Source organism: Arctopsyche grandis, chromosome 10 (assembly GCF_051622035.1).
Source record: "Arctopsyche grandis isolate Sample6627 chromosome 10, ASM5162203v2, whole genome shotgun sequence".
Classification (NCBI taxonomy): Eukaryota; Metazoa; Arthropoda; class Insecta; order Trichoptera; family Hydropsychidae; genus Arctopsyche; species Arctopsyche grandis.
The window spans coordinates 11,507,119-11,527,946 of record NC_135364.1 but is presented as its reverse complement, the minus strand read 5'-3'; the positions used below and the strand labels follow the sequence as shown (position 1 = coordinate 11,527,946).

The 20,828-nt window shown below is 36.0% G+C and overlaps 4 protein-coding genes across 10 annotated transcripts; 2 read left to right on the top strand and 2 right to left on the bottom strand.

Annotated features, from left to right (window-relative positions):
* Positions 1 to 2,405: 2,405 nt before the first annotated feature.
* On the top strand, positions 2,406 to 5,938 carry btn (buttonless). The gene is made up of 3 exons (XM_077439365.1): positions 2,406 to 3,028; positions 5,337 to 5,479; positions 5,668 to 5,938. Exons 1-3 carry the CDS (start codon positions 2,449 to 2,451, stop codon positions 5,797 to 5,799), a joined length of 855 nt encoding a protein of 284 aa, XP_077295491.1. The 5' UTR covers positions 2,406 to 2,448; the 3' UTR covers positions 5,800 to 5,938.
* Positions 5,860 to 8,050, bottom strand: LOC143917781 (uncharacterized). Its single transcript, XM_077439364.1, has 8 exons — positions 7,866 to 8,050; positions 7,642 to 7,749; positions 7,242 to 7,419; positions 7,056 to 7,162; positions 6,775 to 6,836; positions 6,547 to 6,669; positions 6,354 to 6,465; positions 5,860 to 6,265 (listed from the first exon to the last, which is right to left on the bottom strand). The coding sequence occupies exons 1-8, from the start codon at positions 7,947 to 7,949 to the stop codon at positions 5,981 to 5,983; spliced, it is 1,059 nt and encodes a 352-aa protein (XP_077295490.1). The 5' UTR covers positions 7,950 to 8,050; the 3' UTR covers positions 5,860 to 5,980.
* Positions 8,051 to 9,873: 1,823 nt separating this feature from the next.
* On the bottom strand, positions 9,874 to 20,621 carry east (enhanced adult sensory threshold). 7 transcript variants are annotated; one of them, XM_077440256.1, is made up of 8 exons: positions 20,407 to 20,621; positions 16,000 to 18,876; positions 15,815 to 15,914; positions 15,034 to 15,312; positions 14,584 to 14,810; positions 14,361 to 14,498; positions 14,034 to 14,200; positions 9,874 to 13,917 (listed from the first exon to the last, which is right to left on the bottom strand). In XM_077440256.1, the coding sequence occupies exons 2-8, from the start codon at positions 18,847 to 18,849 to the stop codon at positions 10,935 to 10,937; spliced, it is 6,744 nt and encodes a 2,247-aa protein (XP_077296382.1). In that variant the 5' UTR covers positions 18,850 to 18,876; positions 20,407 to 20,621; the 3' UTR covers positions 9,874 to 10,934. The 7 variants fall into 7 exon arrangements, with proteins under 7 accessions (XP_077296382.1, XP_077296384.1, XP_077296383.1 ...); XM_077440258.1 differs by having other exon boundaries at positions 15,082 to 15,312; XM_077440257.1 differs by having other exon boundaries at positions 15,034 to 15,309.
* Positions 18,625 to 19,950, top strand: mRpL49 (mitochondrial ribosomal protein L49). Its single transcript, XM_077440264.1, has 2 exons — positions 18,625 to 19,178; positions 19,443 to 19,950. The coding sequence occupies exons 1-2, from the start codon at positions 19,083 to 19,085 to the stop codon at positions 19,893 to 19,895; spliced, it is 549 nt and encodes a 182-aa protein (XP_077296390.1). The 5' UTR covers positions 18,625 to 19,082; the 3' UTR covers positions 19,896 to 19,950.
* Positions 20,622 to 20,828: the final 207 nt, after the last annotated feature.

The window sequence follows — 20,828 nt, the reverse complement described above, 5'->3', positions numbered from 1 at the left end:
ATGGTGAGCGGCTGTAAATAATGATGATGATGATGATGTATGTATGTACATTCACTATAAATGTACCTACTTTTTATTATTTATACCTATCGGTGTCAGTCAATTCTGAATCGACTCCACAGCCCTGGTATTTACATATGCACATTTAGCAGCATTGCCATGATTCACAAGAAAATTATTCCATACGTATAGCATACTACGAAATGTAGGGCTTACTGTTTACTCTCAAGATTTTGAAAAGTACCAAAGTACAAATTTGGGCTTGTTTAGATAATATATTTTATATATAAAAATCGTATTATTGAATCGACGAAATTAGAAAGGGTCAAAATTTCAAATTGATACACCTCTGTAATTCCATTGATAAGTGAGCTTTCGTTATAACCCAAACTTCTACAGTTAAGTCAACAAAAAATATCAAATGGTTTTTGGAGGCCATATAACCGCTCACGTCACTTATCACAGTAATAATTATTAGGTGAGAATGCTCCTGTTTCCTCACACGCTAACGCAATGATCGTTAGAGAAGTACATATGTATAAAGTGAGTCAAAAATATTTAATATATTTAGGTTCTGGAGAAAGTCTGAAATGGCAGTCAGTAATAAATTATTTAGGAGTAACGTTCGATAAAATAATGAGATGGGCACCTCACATTAAGGGAGCGAAATGCAAGGCGATGCGGGGTATATCCTCAATATATCCAATATTTAATCGCCATAGTTCTTTATCAACGCTAAATAAAATAAAATTATCTCGCGCGCTCATATTACCATTATTAACCTATGCTTCACCTGTATGGAATAACGCCTCGAATACTAACCTTTCCAAGCTCCAAGTAATACAAAATAAATCCCTAAAAATAATTTATAATACACCCATATATACAAACTTCAAAAAACTGCATGCCATATATAATATTCCGTTTGTTACAGACATTACTAACAAACTAACCAGTAGATTCTATGACAGAATCACTAATAACACTGAGCAACAAAAAAAAAATACCGTCTCGCTTGCACAAACGCTTCTGTTATACGCATACGGGAACTGAACGAAAATCTTTCTTATGCAAAAACCGCTCGAGTTAGTACGTTTAGATAAAAAAAATATTGAGATAGAAAACCAATTCTTATAAACGTGGTGAAATAAAAAATTTGCCAAATAAATGAAAAATAGCACGGAAAAATCCGTAAAAAAATATATATATTTTTGACTTTTAAAATTCGCTAGACAATTAATTAGAAGTATTTTAAAGCAATGAAATATAAAAATTAATAGGAAAAATATCTGACTTTTGATTCCAATACTCATTTTGAGCGTAACAATCCTAAATTTTGAGTTAAAGACCGCAAAAGCTAAAAAACTGTAAAAATCGCGGATTTTTTTAAGCGCTCATATCTCGTAAACGATCACCCACCTACAAAAATTAATATCATATTCGAATTCAGTGGGTCAAACTTAGTAAAGATTGGTTAGTTTCCACTCTGGTAACTCAAAAACGTGATTTTTTGTTGCTCAGTGTAACCATACTAACACACTTGTGAAGAGTCTCGGTGATTACTAAAGGGCGGATAGAGAGCGTGCTTTTTCCAGGAATCACGGCATTTTGGGTCTATTCACAAAGCCAGAGTGCAATAAAAAAAGGTTCGGCGAACCTTTAACAAAGGTTCATCATAAAAATGAACAATGCACAACGAACAATAAACAAAGAACGGCACGCTTCCGGTCCGACCTCTAGTGATTACTAGTCACCGGAGCCTGAGGGGGCCTTGTATTGTTCAAAGGTTGTAAATGCATTGTTAAAGGTTTGCCGAACAATGGATAGCACTATGACTATCCTACCTCTAGTGATTACAACAAAATGTCTATACCCTTCAGGTATAAACACAATCTGCTTTAGGTCATCGACTTTAGTGAGTCTTTAATTAATAACATGTATTAGATGTATTATGAGCATTTATAAGGATTGTAAATAGGTGTTTGAGCTCTTTTTCCTATTATGCTTTTTCCTATTAACATTAGAATAATATAATACTATGATTACTAACCAAATTAAATTAAATTGTAAAATAGAAAATGATCAGTAGATCAGTAGCTATTAAAATAGATATAAGATGTATTGTGAACATAATTTCGTAATAATAAAAAGCATTTAAAAATCAAAAAAAATATTTAGGACATGGCTTTGATTCGTAAAATTTGAATTGATATCATTCAGAAGTGTGGTTGACATGCCCTGATTTCCATGGGATTTGTTTACGATCCTGATTAGCCAATACGGAATGATCTTGACTATGGCTCCACCCCAATACAGAAACAGTACAAATCATTGGTTAGCGCACAGTGAAAAAAAACTGATTTACGTGCGGAACGACTTCCTGAAGTGTCCCAACTTTCATACAGTTGCATTCGACACTGTGACCTGCTGGGTCGTTTGTTCCTCACGATGATGAACGAACCTAAGCAGACTCATTCGAACGAATCGACCTCGTCTTCTCCGTGGCATATCCAAGATATGCATCAAATCCAAGACAACTATCAACTGACGAACCAAATTTACGGTCAATTAGACGCCTTTGATGGACACCTTCGTACCGAGGGTGAAACTTCCCTTCAGACGATATTCGGCTATACAAACTCCATCTACAACAAATCCACCATACTGAGATCTTATGAAGATTTGCACGTTTGCAGACAGATCGCAACGCACAGCAATGGCGACGTTAACGAATTCTATGAATATTACTCGAGATATGATCCACGATTGTTCCACTCACCTGCAATTGGTTTTGAACCTCTGCCACAACATTACGATACCTTGATTCCACACAGACCCAATGAAATTATCGAAAATCAACTCGTATCGGATAAAAATTACCTACAAGAGATGTCATCAACGCGAGAGCAGGAAGAAAATGAAGAAGATTGGTCTCACCAACAAGAAGATATTGAAGAAGCGACCGCTCAGTTGGATAGTTCTGTTAATATACTTGACGATACTTTGGAAATTTTCAACGAAGAACCAGGTAACTTTAAAACCATTTTAATAGTGTTAGTACATAATTTCATAGCACAGGGGTGACTATTTTCTAAGAAACGTAGTTTCAAGCCTCAATCCTCTACGTCAGGCAATTACGTAAAGTTAATAGTAGTGAATATTACTATTGTATTTTTAAATTATATATACATGTATATGTACATATTATTCTTCAAATTCACTACATAGGGCATCTTAGAAATTCGGATAATTTGTAATTATTTACCTTTTGGCTACTGGATTAAATAATAAGGTATTTCTACTATCGTGATCTATGCGAGAGTAAAAAGCTTGTAAAAAGAATGATTGGAATAAATCTAATGATAAAATTCAAACATCTATGTATGTACATATTTATGCGGTATTTTCTTTGAAAATAATATTAAAAGCTATTTAAAATTTAATTTATATGTAAACATCACCATAAATACTTGGGGAAGTATTTAATTTTATATCTTTCGAAGAGTAAATACTATGTAAAATTTCAAATGATTTGACAAAACTGTTATTTAACAAAAAAAAAAATATTTTCATTAAATTACTGCTTTCACAATGAAATCAAATGAATAATTTCATGATCAAGAATAAGGTCAAATACAAAAAAAATAGTAAAAGAAAGTACATATGCGAATAAAAAGTAAACTACCATTTTCAATTGACGAATTTGCTTCAATTTTTTATTATTATAATACCTTATCATTTACAGCCATTCGCCATCCACTGCTGGATAGCGAATGGCTCTAACCAACACATTTCCATTCGTTTATATTTTGAGCAACTCTCATCCATCTCATCCCACTAATTTTTCTAATTTCATCCACCCATCTTCCTTGTAACCGTTTACATTCTCTCGGGTACCATTCAAGCACTTCTTGCCTCCACCTATCGTCTGTTATTTTACTTACGTGACCCGCCCATTGTCATTTCAATCTCTTTACTCTCTCCATTATATCAACTACCCTTGTCATACATCTCACCCACGTATTTCGTTTTCTATCTCTTCTCGTTATGTCACGCATACAGCGTTCCGCGCTTTTTTTAATGAACTGGACTTTATGCAGCATTCTGGCGTTCAATACTGAAATTTCACATCCATGCGTCATCAACAGCAAGAAACACTGATCGAAGATCTTTTTCTTTAGCATTCATTCGCCCAAATACACTCCATCCTAATTTCATGCGTCTCTTTATTATCAATCATGTCAGTTATTTGACCCAGATACAAATAATTTCTAAGTACTTCAATATTTACTAAGTACACATTCAATATTTATTATATATTAATTTAGTCTCATCCACGGTAATTTTTAGTCCAACTTTCCTATTTTATCTGTCCAGCTGTGTTAGTCCGTTAAGTAAGTGATCGCGATGCAACTTAAATCTTAAACTTATAGATATAACATTTTAATACAATAAGCTGATCGGTTTCAGAGAAAAATATGAAAACTTCGAAGCCCAAAAGAAAAATTACTTCTACGGTTTAAGAAAATGTACAATATTTATTTGACTACTAGTTTTGTTTACAAATATGAAATATTTATTTGGAAAAGCAAGTTTCAAGTAATGAAATCAATCGTAAATAAAAACACGATCAATTGTGTATACCTACTATATGTACATACATACAATTATGAGTAATTAAAGTTGGCGCCATGAAGTTTATGGCTTTTATACACAAAGGCAGGTGTATTTTATAATATAAACCTACAGATGTAATAGATAATGTTTTGAACCGACTAGACTTTAATTAACTAGAATATTAATTTTTGATAAAAATATAATTAAAACAAACCACCAATTATTCTTATACTTATTTATTTTATATAAGACAGACATACATTAATTGCAATAAAAAGTTCTCTAGGTGTAAACTACTAGTATAATATAATATAATGTAATGCTAAAATGATTCAGTTTGTAACGAAGCGTCTATTTCCGTTCGTGTTCACATTTTGCAACATATCCGTTCGACCTATTTAATTTCAAGGAACACTTTATTGCGACTGTAGCAATATGTAAATGTCATAGTTATCATACTGTTGAATACATGTCCAGGCTAGACATGGTTTTTTCATGACAGAACAAACTTCTTAGATTTTTTTATTGCATAATACGGTTTTTGAAGTTTATTAGTTAGTATTCATAAAAAGTCTTACTTGAGAATATAGATAGTACATACGAAAAACATCCAATAAACCATTAGAATAAAAATATTAAGTGTGTACAGATATATAAAGTATGAAAATATAAATAATAATTTAATAAATTAAACATTATATTTTTTTCTTGTGTTGAAGATTTGAAGAGCAATCGAAAAGAGAGAACTGCTTTCACAAAGTTACAAGTGAAAAATTTAGAAACCGAATTCACACACTCAAACTATCTTACGAGATTAAGAAGATATGAAATAGCAGTTGCTTTAAATCTCACTGAAAGGCAGGTTGGAAATACAAATATAATTTCTGCTCACTCATTTTATAAATAGAATATTGTAATTGGTAATTGGTAAGATTAGTAATATATTATTCACCAATTTTAGTAATATAAGATTAGTAATATAAAAAAATACATATTAAAATGAGTACTGTGCATACATTTAACTAATGCAAAATTTATTCTGCTTTAAAGGTCAAAGTGTGGTTTCAAAATAGAAGAATGAAATGGAAAAGAACAAAATCAGGACAAAGGAACACAAAGAAAAGCAAAACTAAGAGTGTAAATGATGATGTGCGTCAGAAAGGTGAAAAGTTTATATCTTAAATATGTAATACATATCTTTATAGAACGATATTAAAAAAATAAATAAAATAGCTTTGTATTTGAAATAAATGTTATGTATTTATTTTGTCTTAAATTTCAATTACATATTATAACAATAGCAATAAAATACACATTACATAAATACACTTTGCATATGTTGCATATTTTAAATATATTGCATTCACTTTTTGGAAAAACCTTTTTTCTTTTTGGAGATTTTCGTCGCATCACTCTTGATTACTGTTTGGAGAGAATCATCTTTAGAAATTTGTATCTTTGAAAGGGGACCCTTTTTCTTCACAATATTTTTCTGAATTCCACCAAAAACTTTAGTGGCGTGCAATTTATTTTCCATTTTCTCAGGTTTTTCTAATTTATTATTTTTGCGATTAGCTTTCTTTTTACCTTGCTTTGTTTTAATGCTATTAATGCCTTCAACTATTTTAGTTTGAACCACAATATCAGCCTGAAATTGTAAATAAAATTAAAATTAACCATAATCTAGGAAAAATATATCAATGAAAAAATGACAATATATTTTAAATATTACTAACAATAGGATTTTTCGCAGACTTTTTTGATTTAGAATTTTTATTATCCTTGTTTCCAACAGACTCTCCAGTTTTCTTTGTATTGTTTTCATTAGTCACATTTTTTTGCGTGTTCCTAAAAGTATTCCTTATTTTCATTGAAGTGAACGTATTATAAAAGTATTTTGAATATATGTAAGTATAAACAGTGACTCACTTATCTTGCTGCACTTCTGGTTTAGACGAAGGATCGTAGTTTTTAAGTGATTCGGGTACATCACTTGGAGTGAAACTAAAGTCAATTCCCAATTCTTTCAGTTTTTTCTGTGTACTGTATATTCTGCAAAATAATTTATTACATAAAGAATTATAATTCAAAAGTTGAATCATAAGCTTCAATGTACAAGTTTCCATCACCTCCACGAAGCAAAAAAAAAAAGATTACCTGTTTAAATGTTGTTTGCATTCTTTAATCCAATCCTCATCTGATATATCCTTATTAAATCCCTGAAAATAAAATCACTCAATAAACTTGGATAAGATATGAAATACACACAGCTACATACATATATGCATGTGTATAAGTAATTTAAAAAAATGTACATGTAAATATTTTAAGCGCCTCATTAAAAATATCAAGAGTAGAAAAAAAATTCGAATGTCAGTTGTAATAAAAATTACTTAATACTATGATATATTTTAGAAATAAAATTTTATTGTATGTACCATTTTATTTTTCTTCCTATTATTCAAACCTGGGCAGATTTTATTTTCTACCCAATCTGTTCCTTTGAACATGTTTGCATGTTGTCTCGCAGCAGGTATACATTCAGCTATAAATAAAATTGCAAAATGAATGTTAATGAAATAAATGACCTTGCAGAACAAAAATATGAAAGTATCCAAAATTACCTTTCAATAGCCTTTTGTCCATTAAATAATTATTCATTGTTTCTGCAACAATTTCTGCAACTTCCTTGTCTTCAAATTCAACAAAAGCATAGCCTTTGGAACGTCCATTTCTTTTAGATCTAGCTACTCGAACATTTGTCACTGTTCCAAATTGTTTGAAAAATGACTGCATTTGTTTCTGTAATATTATAAACAAAAGACGTAGTAAGTATTAAGTAACTGGCACGAGGTAGATTGGGAACTTTTTATTCTTCCAAAAACAACATTCGATAGTCAAAGACATCTGTTGAGGCATAATTTTAAATATACATAAACACGAACTGTATACAACAAGCGAGAAGTGCAAAGCTTCATTTTAAAATGTTGAAAGTGGTGTGGATTAAGGTAAATATAAAATTACCTCGTAAAATCCATGAGGAATGTGAGCAATGTAGACAACGCCTTTGTTGCCGTGTTTTCCGTTAGTATCTGGCTTCAATTTTTTTTGATTTGGAGCATTTTTTCCTTTCTAAAATATGTATAAACAATTAAATCGATGAACACAATTATAGCAAATAAAATGAGAAAGTATACGCAGTATTTTATTTTGAAGTACACATAACCTATAAAATGTAAATATCTTACTTTTAGCAACTTTTTTATTCCAGAAACCTTATTTTCAAATGTCTTCTTCGAGGACGATTCAAGAGGGATGCTTTCTTCCATCATATGCTTAAATAATGTGGTATCAAAGTGAGCAAAACAGCGACACGTGCGGCACTCGCGGTGTTTGACGTTTGTTAACACGCCGGAGTTGGTCTAAATAATGTATTTACCGTCTATACGCATACTATTACAAACTTAAATATTTCAGATTTTTTAACATTTTTCTTTATCAGATGTTATATAAATGATTCATTGATTCAAATCCTAATAATATTTAAGAATAAAAAACTGAATTTTATCGTGAAATCCATTATCCGAAACTAAAAAATAAACCCCACCCCCAAATGAAATCATAAATACATATGTATATTTTGTAATTCTATTCATTATCTTATTTTTAAAAAATGTGATGGCTGAAAATGAATGGTCTCAGTGAATAATTCTAGCAATGTCATTGAATAGTATCTTATTTACCCTAATAAGGCTAAAATTAAAAATAATACATATGTATATCTATTCAACATTTCAAAGATTATTTGTTATTCATTATTAAGATTATATATTGTAAATTGCAGATTTGAATGCAAGTAAATTTGATTTGGTTGAGGATTAATTCTGATATCTACATACATACCATTTACTATCAGAAGTCTCAGAAATAAAAAAAAATAACTAAATTTATCTTTTCCACTTTCACGACCTCATACATCAGTGCGCCCGGTTCGCGTTTTCTTAACTCTCGGATTTCTAAATTTCTGCTTGATATTAGCAGTAAAAATGTTTATATAAATACAAAAATATTTTACGAGGAAAAATCAAGTATTAAAAAAAAATAGTTGGAATTAGGGCGTTATTTGGAGGAGGGGGGTTTCTCAACCACCTCCCCCCTCTCTAGATTTGAACGGGACTATCCAGGTTGTTTAATGTATAATATTATTATGAATTTGAATTAAAATACTAAACCAACAAAAATATAATATTTCAATTCTTTAGAACACTGTCAAGTATAGTCATGTCGATTTTTCCCAGAAAAAAAAATGTTAAATCCCAAATATATTTTGTTTTGTTGTTTGTCTTGCTTTGAAATATATTTGTAAAACTCGTTTATCCTACGAAACAAATTTTTCCATAGGATTGCTTTTCTATTACTGTTCTTGCTTATCTCAGAAACAGATGTGCATAGCAGATAATACACCCCCCCCTAGAAATTAGTTCCTTGCTGGTCAAAAAATTTGCCCCCCCTGGTTGGAATTGATTTTTAAAGTGTGTTAATAGTTTGAATATCTATGAATGATCACAATACATACGTTTTCAAAAAAAACCTTTTTCGTATACATATCAACTCCTGTCCAAGAGAAATAGTCGAGAAAACGAATCTCGAGAAATTGTGAGTCAGTGGAATGGAGTAGACTCTTCATACATGTTGGTACATATATGAGGAGTCTACTAAATAAGTAAAAATCTTACTTAATATGTAAACATATTTTATCCGCACTGCTCTGGTCACCAAAAGTTGCTTATCACCATGTGGTATGTATTACAATATATTTACAGTAAATGTTTATTTAGGACGGTCTTAGAGTTCACTATGGCAATATCTTTTGCGTCCGTAATGAAATAAATCTCTTGAAGTAAAAGTTGAGTTGTAAAATTTTGCATATTTATCAGTATTTCCGAACAAGACATAATTCATAGTTTATATGGCTGACCAGGATCGAATACAATAACGATTCTTATTACTTAAACATATGTAGTATACACCTATTAAATCAGGCATAGTCAGAAAAACTAGTACAATATCTTGGTTTGCGTTTGATGAATATTTATTTTCAAGATGACTATTTGAATACACGTGTATCATTCTGAATCTGGAGTGATTTCAATATAAATGTTTGAAATGGCTATCCTTCCATTATAAACTGATTCATTATTGTAAATTAAGTGTAGGAAGGCATATAAGTGTTAAATAAAAAAAATTGTGTAAAAAAAAACAAATGAAAAATCAATATTTTTCAATTTATTGTTGGACATATGAATATACTGATTATAGTAATTAATTACAGTGAAGAAACATTGGATGAAGTTGAGATCACACACTTTGTTTATGTATAAATGACTACAAATAAGCAGATACAATGTCTGGATAAAGACATTTTTAACAAAACAAAATTTCGAAAATGTATACAGTACAAAATAGTTAAAAATTATTGAAAAAAGCTCTTTAGCAACCATTTTTGGTAAAATTCCATATAAAAAATACTCGGATGATATTTAGAAATGTAAAAATTAAATGTGAAATGATCACTGATAAGATATGTTTATTGGATACATAATTGTTCTTACAATAGATCTTATAACTTATTTTATACATAAGGCATAATATTAAAATGAACAATATTGCTAATTCACTATCTTTGGAAGAATCTATGAAAAATCGGTGTAAATATCCAATTAATGGGGAGGCAAATTGATTCTCTGTTTAATTAATGATCACAAAAATATTCATACTTTATCAAACTAAGTTGTTCATTAAATTAGTAATATAAAAATATTCCGATATACACATTCTTTCTTATTCATATACTCATTTTATGTGAATGAAAATGATCTGAATGAATAACATTTTAAATTGTTTTATTACAAAATAAAAACTAATAAAACGAAATTGCATTATAAAATAAAGCAAATTCTCATAAAACATGATTTTGTAAAAATTAAACACTACATTTGCACCACTCTTTCAACAATTTCTTTTTAATTAAAGAATAAACCCTATTTTAGTCTTAACATTTCAATATATTTTTTTGTCAAATATGGTTAAAAATATATATCGAATAGCGTATACTATTTTTTTTTTACCGTATTTAAGCGTTCATTTACAGCTTCACCTTCTCATTTATTACTTTATCTCAATTTAAACAAATTGAAAAGATTGAACATTTCCTTTTGTAAATATATACACTGTTTTTCTAAATGGATTTTAGGCACACCGTAATCACTAATCAGTATTAAGTAAACAAATTATAAAAACATATATATGAGGTTGTGTTAAGGCTCAGGTGGTGAAACTGTAATAGAGGAGGAAACAGGTGTAGGAGTAGCAGGTATCGGAAGGACAGATAGTGGCGAGTTACCCTGGGTTGAAGATGATTGTGGGGATGTACTATTTGATACGTGAGTTACAGTTTGTGGAATTACAGTCAAGGATTTTGGAATTTTAGGCATTATTATTGCCTGTGAAGTAATAGGCACAACCTTTGGTACTAAAGCTGTGATAGCGTTTATGTCACTGTTTATTGTTTCAGGAGCCACAGACTCCAACGAACTCAATGAACCTATTATTTGAGGAACTTGTAATACACTTTTTACACTTGATGTCAGCAATGATTGCGGTGTATTTAAATATACAGACGACCGCGAATCACCGGTAGAAGTAGTAGTAATCGGTGCAATCGTTACATTTTTCAATACAACATTTTTAAGGAGTGAAGACGTATCGACTTCTGGCAATGTTATCTTGTCATCACTTTCATCAGATTTGCCTAGATTAGATTTAATAGGAACAGAAAGGACACTTGTTTCAGCAGATTTTGTATTAGAAGATTGGACCGTTATAAGATTTTTTTCAGCGTCTGCATTAGTAGGCGTGGGCGATGGTGACTTAGTAATTGCAGTTGAAACTGTGATTGAATCAGCGGCAGTGTCCGTAGCATTACTTGTAAACGGAGACTGGCTTTTCAACATCTCTGCCTTTTGATTTTGTTGCAATTTTTCACGACGCAAAATGCACATCCTATTATAATCTTGAATAGTTATATGATATGGTTTTCCACCTTGAGTAACTTGCACAAGACTCGGCAAGCGTCTACCATCAGCAGTTTGATGTAAAACATCTTGACAATTGCGAGATTTACTTTCATCTGTTATAGGTATTAAAGTTGGTCTCCATTGTTTTGATGTGCTTTTTCCTTTTTTAGAATGGTCTTTTGAATTTAATATATTCGATTTTGATGTTTTTGGTTGAGAATTTGTCACTGTGGAAATTGTAGCATTAGTTGCAGGTTGAACAGCTGGAACAGGAATAGCTGTAGCTGGAACGACCGGAGAGCTTTTAGATAACTGTTGAATGTTTTTTAGAACATTTTCAATCGATTTTCTCTGTAATACAGTTTGCGGATTGATTGCGATCAATTCGGGGGGTAATGAGGGTGGTTTTGGTTTTACAACTGTGGAGTCAGATTTTGGAGTGCTAGTTTTGGCTTCGATACTAAAGGGTGGAGGCAGAGATGTTCTTAAACAATCGTTAGCTGTTTTATCTGGTCTGGGTGTTGGCGGTCTGGGAATTGCAGGTACTTGTGAAGGTATTAATTGATTTCCTAATTTTTCTAAATTTGTCAAACTAACTGGCATACCTTTTGATGGCTTGGGGGCAATAGTACTTTGGTCGTTTGCTTGATTTAAAGGAGTGCTTTTCGGAACTTTTAATTGATTTGGTACTGGTGAGTTATCAGATTTATTAGCATTTCCAGTAGCTTTGTTTTTACCAGTATCCGGATTAGATATCTGATTACTTTTTAACAAGCTTTTTCCAGCTCCAATACTCATAATTGGTTTTCTAAATTCATTTGAACTATCTGCTTTTTTTGCAGATTCAACTGTTTCAGGTTGAGTATTAGGTACCTGTGTAGATTTCGCCAGTATATTTATCGCAGATGGATCACCATTATTAGTTGGGATGTTATCATATGCTCTTAGTCTATTTTGCACAGATTCACTGTAAGTTATTGCATTAAAATTTGCATTTTGAGATAATATAAGATCTCCATTCCGAAAATATTTTTCCAAGAGAATTAAGTGCCGCAAAAAGCTCGATTGATTGCCGTAAGGTTTTTGTAATTCTTGCCAAAGGTTTTTAGTGGAAGTATCATATTGGATGATGGAATTGCATTTTTCCCAGCCTTCTGGTGTCACACCCTTCAAGTTACCAAATTCAATAGAACATTGTAAATTCATTTCTTCCTCACCGGGGAAAAGTTCTCTCACAGATATTGATGGGTTTGTTTCTAGTCTTCGTACAGGATTAGAGAATTGGTGATCATTTTGGTTAACTACTCTTTTCTTACTCTGTTCATTTGAGAAATTTTTGGATAGAGCGTTCAAATTCTTTTTAACTTGTGAAAAACTTTCCGTCATTTGCCATTTATTTTTCATTGAATTAATATCTAAAGAGTTTTTAGATAGTTTAGGTGGTATGGTTTCAATAGTGCATTCGTCATTCAGGTTAATGTTGCGGAATATGTTGTGTCCAGTGATGTCTCGACTGATAATTTTGTCATCAATACTCAGTGTACAAGTAGGTTCTATTGTAAACTCTTCCCTGTTAGGTAATTTGTTGTAAGTTTCTTCAAATTCGTCCTTTTGAGTAATAACTTGTCCGAGTTTTTGAATTCTCTTAAGGTTTTTATTCATTTTTCTTTGAGACTGAGATGACTTATTAATAGCGGGAGCATTATGAACTTTTAATATGTTTTTGGGTTTTTGAGTCGAATTCGCAACAGAATTTCTATGAATGGTTGTATTTGTTGCATTACATTTTTGTAAAAGGCATTGCAACTCTGATGATTTATCCATGGCTATAAGAGGATTATCAAAATCAATCATGTGGGCGTCACCAACTTCTAACACAGGTATTCCTGATGTATCAGATTGGTTTGTTTTACCAGATCCCAAGTTAGGGACTAGAATTTTGTTGGATGATATAAGGCTTTCAATGTCTTCCATGTGAACCTTATTCGAAGCCGCATTTTGACCTGCTTTTTTATTGTGAATATTTTGATTCAATACATCATTTTCATCAGACAGTTTACTAGCATCATTGTTCTTTTTGGATTTTGATTTTCCATTTTTGCCTTTTTTCTTTTCTTTTGAAATATCATTTTGGTCTTGATTTGCATCAGATGCTAAAGAAGGTTCATCAGTATAGTCAGTATCAGATTCCTCCGAAAATTCGAGATTATGAGCTTGCATTAATCTGTAAATAAAAAAAATATAAAAATATTACTGAAGGTTAAAAAAAACTTTTCAATTAAGTTTTCTGTTAGTGCGAACTTTATGAATTAAATAGAAATATAATACAAAAAAAATTACCTTCGACGATGACTTTTAACAAATGCATGCTTATTAATTTGATGAGACTTGGGTGGTCGTAATAATAATGTACAAAAATAACGACATAATTTACAAACAATAGGTCTATCCTCAAAATAAACGGGAAAACCTTGATTTTTCAACAAAGGATTCAAAGCTTGATATTCCTGAAAAAAATAAAACAAAAAATTAATACAATGTAATTGGGGATTAACAATTTCTTATGACTGATTTTGATTGTTGTAAATAAATCCAATTTTATTAGGAAGTCATTTTTTGCATTATAAAATTTAAAACCTACGATTCAAATATAATAATGTAACATACTTGATTAATAAAATGTACATGATTCCTTGAAAGACGCCTCTTGCAAAGACCACAAATCATAAGTTGGAGAATAGCTTGATAATGAACGTCGCACAATGGTATTGTGTGGAGACCGGGATAGTCTAAATCCAATTGAACCTACAAAATTAAAATCATTCGTGAATGGATGCTGTTTATTTGAAATTATGCATCTTGAAAACAGTATGGAATAATATATCAATACCACTTTGGATGCATGGTGTCGCATTTTAACGAGCCACTTTCGTCGCAGAGTGTGAGATGCGGGATGACAACAAGATGTGGAATAGCAAATGTCGCCGGGGCCAGACATAGGAGCCGTCAGACTCATGGGAACAGGTCGCTTTCTATACGATGGACAATTCGCACGTCGATCAACATGCCGATAACAAGCATCACACAAACAGCTATCGACGGTCAGTTTCTCTTCACCTAAAATTTAACAAAGACGAAAATAAAATAAATGAAAGTTGCCGAAATCTTGTCTATTCAGAGTACAGAAATCCCTCATCCAAGTATGAAGTAAAAAATAAAAACTATGGGAAATATTTTAAGAAAAATATATGTATAGTTAATTTATCTTATCTGACATTTGATGAGGGATTACTATAATTTCATATTTTGTCTATATCTTGAAAAAAAATTGAGTTTTTGCCTTGGTTTTTAATTTTTTTGTCGTTCATAGAAATCTTGAAAAACTTACTGTCAAGAATTTTTTTCTGTCTTTCCACAGATTTAATTTGAGCGATATGACATGGTGTGTCATATATGCCGAATTTTCCACCACAGTAAAAACATTGATCTTGACATAGCCGATCTGGATGTATCGCAAACGAAGAAGCCTTTTCTGGAATTACTAAATTTGCTGCAATCTCTTTATTTGCACTCAAATCTGCAGCCGGATCGATCACAGAGTCCTGAAGTCCCGCTTCTACTAAAATTAAACAACAAAAAATACAAAATTACAATATTGCCATATACAAAGTGACAATCTGTTTACTACATATGTATATGTATGTTACACTATAAAAATTTAATGTCAGCAATAGACTATAGATTTCGACATTTCAAAGTAGCTGCAAGGGCTAATATTTTATGTTACATACATATATGATTACTATTCTATATATATATATAATAATATCAAGACGCTCGTCATATTCGTTGATATGTTTGATCAGTTATTTGCCTATATGTAAATGTTAAAATAAACCATCACCATAATTAATTTATACTAACACCGGATTCCCGATTGTATTACATAATTTTTAGTCGAGATTTTTAATTTGTTTTTACACCTGTAAGACCATACTTAAAAAATTGAGACCCATATAATATGAGTGTAACTTAAATAAATAGCAAGTTAGTCCAAGAAGGGAGAGTGAAAATCATTAATATGAGAGTTATAAGTTGACAGAAACAGTAAAGCCACACACCATGGTTGTTAAATCGATTACTGTAATGAGTTTTTCGATGCCCACCAGACGTCAGGTGATTGTCGGACGATCCTGTGCCGCTACCCGATGAAATGCCAAACTGAAAAAACAATTTTCAACAATAACATGACAAATAACACTGAAGACAAATCTCAAACGGAAAAGAATGCCACTAGATATCTCACCTCTTTGTGAATCGTGTATGTGGGGCCATCATCAGAATCGCTATCGGCGCTGTCGGATGCTAATTTATTTCCTCTACTTTTATTCTTGTGGAAGGTCATCTTAAGTGGACTTCTGGCTTTCTTCTTATCGGAATTGTTTCTGTTGAGTTTAATGACGGTCTTCAAAGTTCCGGTGTACGTATCGTTGGAGATTGGGGTTTTGTTCGATTTGATGAGCTCTTTTTGCTTTTGTTTATCTAATTTCGCTTGATTGGCAGCTTTCAAAGTGAGCAGTCCTAGAGTTCCGAGTATTTCCTCTTTTTGTTTTTGCTTCTCAGGAGATTCCACAAACGAAGAAATTGGAGGTGGTGGAGTAGACGGCTTTTCAACGGGATCGTTGATTACTGGAGGTTTTGCAGGAGGCGGAGGCGGAGGCGTAGGCGTAGGCACGACTGGTGGAGCAACAGGTTGAACAGGGCTTTCTTTGATTTCAACAGTAATAGCAGCCGGCAGATGGTGTACAATAGCTGAGTCTGCATTCCCATCAGAATTATCTGTATTTATGGGCAATATTTGCAATACAGTTGTGGGGGGTTTTGCAACCGTCGAGATCTTTTGCATTTTCGGAGGTACCGGTAGAACTTGCAAGCCGGTGGGAGGTAGTTGAGGAGACTTGGCTGGTTCGATCGTTAAAATGCCTTTGTCAATCGATTTTCTGATATCTAAAGTTATTTCTTTGCCTAGAGATTTATCGATCATCGTTACAGAATCTCCGTCTCTCGAGTTAGAGCCCGTGGAGTGTTTTCTAGACGTATTGCTGGATCTTTTGATTAAAGTAACGCTGCTGGGTAAATCGATATCGAACGATTTACGAGTCTGTTCTTTTTTGACAATAGTCACGGATGAATTTATATCAAAGCAATTGAGAATATTGTCTTTTTCCTTTACTTTTTCAATGCTAATCGAATTTGGTAAATCTTTCAGACTTTTAGTTTCCAGATTGGATTTAGGTATCAATACCACATCATTGGTTACCATCACCGGTCGTTTGTCGGCATTTCCGAGTTTGGACATTTTTTCTTGACGTTTCTTCTCATCTTGTTCTTCGAAATTTTTTAATCTATCTATTAATTTTCCAAAATCTTGCGGATAAGATTTATTGGCGTACGACGATTGAATGTTTTCTTTTAAAGAATCGTCAATTTTTTCTGTAAGATCACTTTCGGCACTAACCAATTTCGAAGTATCATCAATTTTTACGGGTACTTCTTCTGTTTTCGAATCTTCAGTTTTCGGAAGAGCCTCAATCGACAATTCGTTCTTCAAATTGGAGGATTCGGAATTAACTAATTTTTTTTCGGCAATTTTATTGCTGTTTCCCACTTTATCCAAAACTTTGGGCACTTTGGGTGGTGACGGTTGGTCTATGTCAGTTTTGATGACTCGGTTGGACGTTTTATCACTATCGCTAACGTCTATATCTTCCGTCGAAGTATTCTCACTAGTCTCTAATTTAGACAATTTCATAACAAACTTAATGTTCATATCTAAAGCGCTCTCCGCCAATATGGCTTCTTCATGTTCTTTCGCTTTGACTGTAATCTTTCTCTGTCTCGCAGATCGTCGGATAGATTTTATAGAATCTGATGCGGACGCTTCGTTGAATGTTTTCGACATGTTATCCAAAATCAAAGACTTTTCGACGATCTTTTCAGTACCCGACGCGACAGAATCGTCCAAACCTTCCGGCACAGATTCCATAGCTTCGACATTTTTACTTTTATTATTGTTCTCACTGTCCAATGAATTGGTATCGGACAATTTAGACGCCTCGTCTTTATCGTCGACTTGATTTGAGTCAACGAGATCGCCGACGGCCAACGCTGAGCTTTTTTCGTTCCCGTCTACGCCGACTTTGATTTCGTCGAAAGTATCGTCGGTCTGAGCGCTCTCAGTCATCGTGACGTCTTTCGATTCCTTTTTAATTTCGGCGTCGACGTTGTCGCAAAAGCTCAAATCGGACTCGGTCACGTCGGAGCATTTAGATATTTCGCTGCCCTCTCGAGAGAAGGATCGAAAGCGTTTGTTCTTCCGGTCTTCGTCGCAGTCGGTCGCCTCGCCTGTTTTAGCGTCGAGCGATTCCGACATCAGTCTATTTCTCTTTTTCTTCTCCAGCTCGACGGCCTCGCTGAGGAGGGTGTTTTTGAGACTGCGCTGTTTGCCGTTCCGTAGGAGTTTTTGAGTCGGCGTTTGACCGAAGGGGCTGTTGCTCCGTTCGGACCGAGTCGAGTAAGGGCTCTTCGCACCGGTGAGGGCGACGTCGCTCTGAGAGGTCATCGCGATCAGGAGATCGGAGCTGGTGCGAGGCTTGCGAGTCCGAGGGCTCGAGCATCTGGAGTCGGGCACGGAGGCGGACTCCGACTCGGGTTCTTTTTTTATTTGAAGAGCTTCGTCGACCTCGGCAGGTTTGGCTTCGGATTTTTTGGCGATTTTGGCCTCGGCCTTTTTGATGACGTCCTTGGCGAGGAGGGCTTTTTTCTTGGTGAGGGCGGCGGAGGCCATCAGTTGTTTGCGCTTGACGAGACGAGCCAGAGAGGGTTTGGTGTCGGGCGGGGGGTCGCGGGGGCGGCCGCGGCCAGGAGGGCCGGAGGCTGCGCCCCCCGTGGCGGCGGCGGTCGTGCGCTTGGCGGGCCTGCCGCGTCGTCGCGCCCCCTGCGTCGCTATCATGTTGAGTTTGAAGTTGGATTTGGTCTTGGCGTGAGGGGCGGCCGCCAGCCGGCTCTTGGGGCGCGGCTCGGACTCCGACTCCGGGGCGGCCGGAGTCGGGGGCGGCATGGTGCCGCCCTTCGGCTTCTTGTCTCTCGTGGCCATGCTGCTACCGGGCGGGCCGCATCCGACCTGCAAACATACCACCTGTCAGAAGCCGCATAGGGCGAGGGGTCGTTCGACAGCCGGAGGAGGGGTGGGCGGGGTGGGGCGGGGGAGAAGCGCGCCCGCAATTCGACTGTCATTCGACTTCGAGCGCACGGCCCTGGATATCGCGAGCGGCCATACCGCAGATCAGTCGCATTCGCATTCGCATTCGTCGCCGGCACTCGACCAAGATGGCGTCTGCGTTGCGTCGGTTGGGGGCCGCTCGGGCTTCGCTGGCGTTTAGAACGCCTCCGCCCCCGCTCTCTTTCCCCCCGAAACAACCCACGGTTAGTACTTAAAACGGCGCACGCTTTCATCCCCGTTCAACCCCATCCGTTCGAAAGCGTCCCCCCCCCCCTCCTATCCACCCCGATTACGACCCGAACTGTCAAAAAACCCCGTACGAGAAAATCCTATTGAGGGTGCGTCAAAGACGAGCTCGACGAGCGTTCGCGCAATATCCTAACCTCAAACCGGAGCGAAACCGACGACCTCGTTGCGTTCGCACCCCCATAATATACCGCTTTACATAACTGTTTGTATCGTTTCAGCGTCTCGGAAGCTACAAGAAGTCGCCCGTCGTGAAAAATCTGACCGGTTTCACCGACTTTGAGACGATCCACCGTCCGGAGGAGTGGAGTCACGTGGAAAGTCTGTTGTTCAGACGAACCGTCCCGCCGCTCATCCCCAAGGAGAAGTACCCGAGCGGTTGGTCGCCGCCAAAGTCGTCGCGAACTTCCAATCTGCCCTACTTTGTCGAGAGGTCGTGCAATCATATGATTCCGGTCTACCTCAACATCGACTTCATAGGGATGCGGAAGATCACCAAGGTCAAGCACGTAATGGGCGACATCCAACTTTTAGAGACGGAAATCCGCGAACACCTGGAGACGAAGAACCGTCGCATCGTCGCCACTTGCATCAACGAATGCGGCGGGAGCATCCGCATCAAAGGCGACTTCTTATTGGACGTCAAAAACTTCCTCGAGAAAAAAGGATTTTAGATTTACTTAGTTTATACAGTCGAATTAATAAATAAATAAACGTATATAAAGCGACTCTTTTGTTTTATTTTTTTTTTTTTTAGTACTAAAAAGCTCGTTCAAATTTTGAATTAAAAATTAAAAAGTTTTTCGTTTGATTTTAATATAAAATAGCTACAATAGATGGTGGTATAAAGTTGCAGCTATGTGGAAAATATAGAGGGGTCGGAAAATGCGCGGAAATGTAAAACAGTGGGGGGTGGAAAGAGCGCGGGCGGCGCCTGAAAGTCTGAGCGAATTCGGAAAAGTGGGGGTGGCGCGTGAAAATTTGGAAAGTGGCGGGCGGTTGTCGGTGTTGTCGGCGAGGGGTTGTTTACGGGGTGGGCCGGCGGTGGCGCTGCGGTCGCTCGTCGGCGTTTGCGGCCGACGAGAGAACGGCGTTTCCCGCAACCGCCGCTGCCGGCCGTGACGCGTGCTCTTGTTTTGACGTTTGCGGGGGCGGCGGGTGGGAGGGGAGGGGAGGGGGGCTCACCTGGAGGGGCGCAGTCGCCGGGGGCCGGGGGCGCCGGTGCGGACGCGTAGAGGCGAGCGATCGGGCCGAGCGTAAGTGGAGGCGGAGGCACAGGCAGAGCGGGCTCGGCGAGCGGAAGAGCGTAGAGTGTAGAGCAGAAGTGGAGTGGAGTGGAAGCGTGGCGCGCGGCGCGGCGCGGGGAGAGCTCGCGCTGCCGCGGCCCCGCGCTCTCTGTCGAGTGCGAACGTCGGCCGCGCGGCGCCAGCGGCTTCCGGCGCGCGGGGCGGGGCGGGGAGGCGGGGGCGGCCGCGAGGGGTGGGGCGGGGTGAGAGGGGCAGAGGCGGCCGAAGCCGAGTCCACCCGACCTGCTGGGGTTCTTCTCGTCGTGGTCACCGACACCCACTCCGACTGCGACTCCCCGACTCCCGACTCCCGAACTCCCG

Excerpts from the sequence above, each read along its gene's own strand:
- btn (XM_077439365.1), top strand. The coding sequence starts at position 2,449 with ATGATGAACGAACCTAAGCAGACTCATTCGAACGAATCGACCTCGTCT. Across the intron at positions 3,029-5,336 it reads AATTTTCAACGAAGAACCAG|ATTTGAAGAGCAATCGAAAA; the intron begins GTAACTTTAAAA and ends CTTGTGTTGAAG. Across the intron at positions 5,480-5,667 it reads TAAATCTCACTGAAAGGCAG|GTCAAAGTGTGGTTTCAAAA; the intron begins GTTGGAAATACA and ends TCTGCTTTAAAG.
- LOC143917781 (XM_077439364.1), bottom strand. The coding sequence starts at position 7,949 with ATGATGGAAGAAAGCATCCCTCTTGAATCGTCCTCGAAGAAGACATTT. Across the intron at positions 7,750-7,865 it reads GAATAAAAAAGTTGCTAAAA|AAAGGAAAAAATGCTCCAAA; the intron begins GTAAGATATTTA and ends TACATATTTTAG. Across the intron at positions 6,266-6,353 it reads AGTCTGCGAAAAATCCTATT|GCTGATATTGTGGTTCAAAC; the intron begins GTTAGTAATATT and ends TTACAATTTCAG.
- east (XM_077440256.1), bottom strand. The coding sequence starts at position 18,849 with ATGGCCACGAGAGACAAGAAGCCGAAGGGCGGCACCATGCCGCCCCCG. Across the intron at positions 14,499-14,583 it reads GACACCATGCATCCAAAGTG|GTTCAATTGGATTTAGACTA; the intron begins GTATTGATATAT and ends TTAATTTTGTAG. Across the intron at positions 14,201-14,360 it reads ATGTACATTTTATTAATCAA|GAATATCAAGCTTTGAATCC; the intron begins GTATGTTACATT and ends TATTTTTTTCAG.
- mRpL49 (XM_077440264.1), top strand. The coding sequence starts at position 19,083 with ATGGCGTCTGCGTTGCGTCGGTTGGGGGCCGCTCGGGCTTCGCTGGCG. Across the intron at positions 19,179-19,442 it reads TCCCCCCGAAACAACCCACG|CGTCTCGGAAGCTACAAGAA; the intron begins GTTAGTACTTAA and ends GTATCGTTTCAG.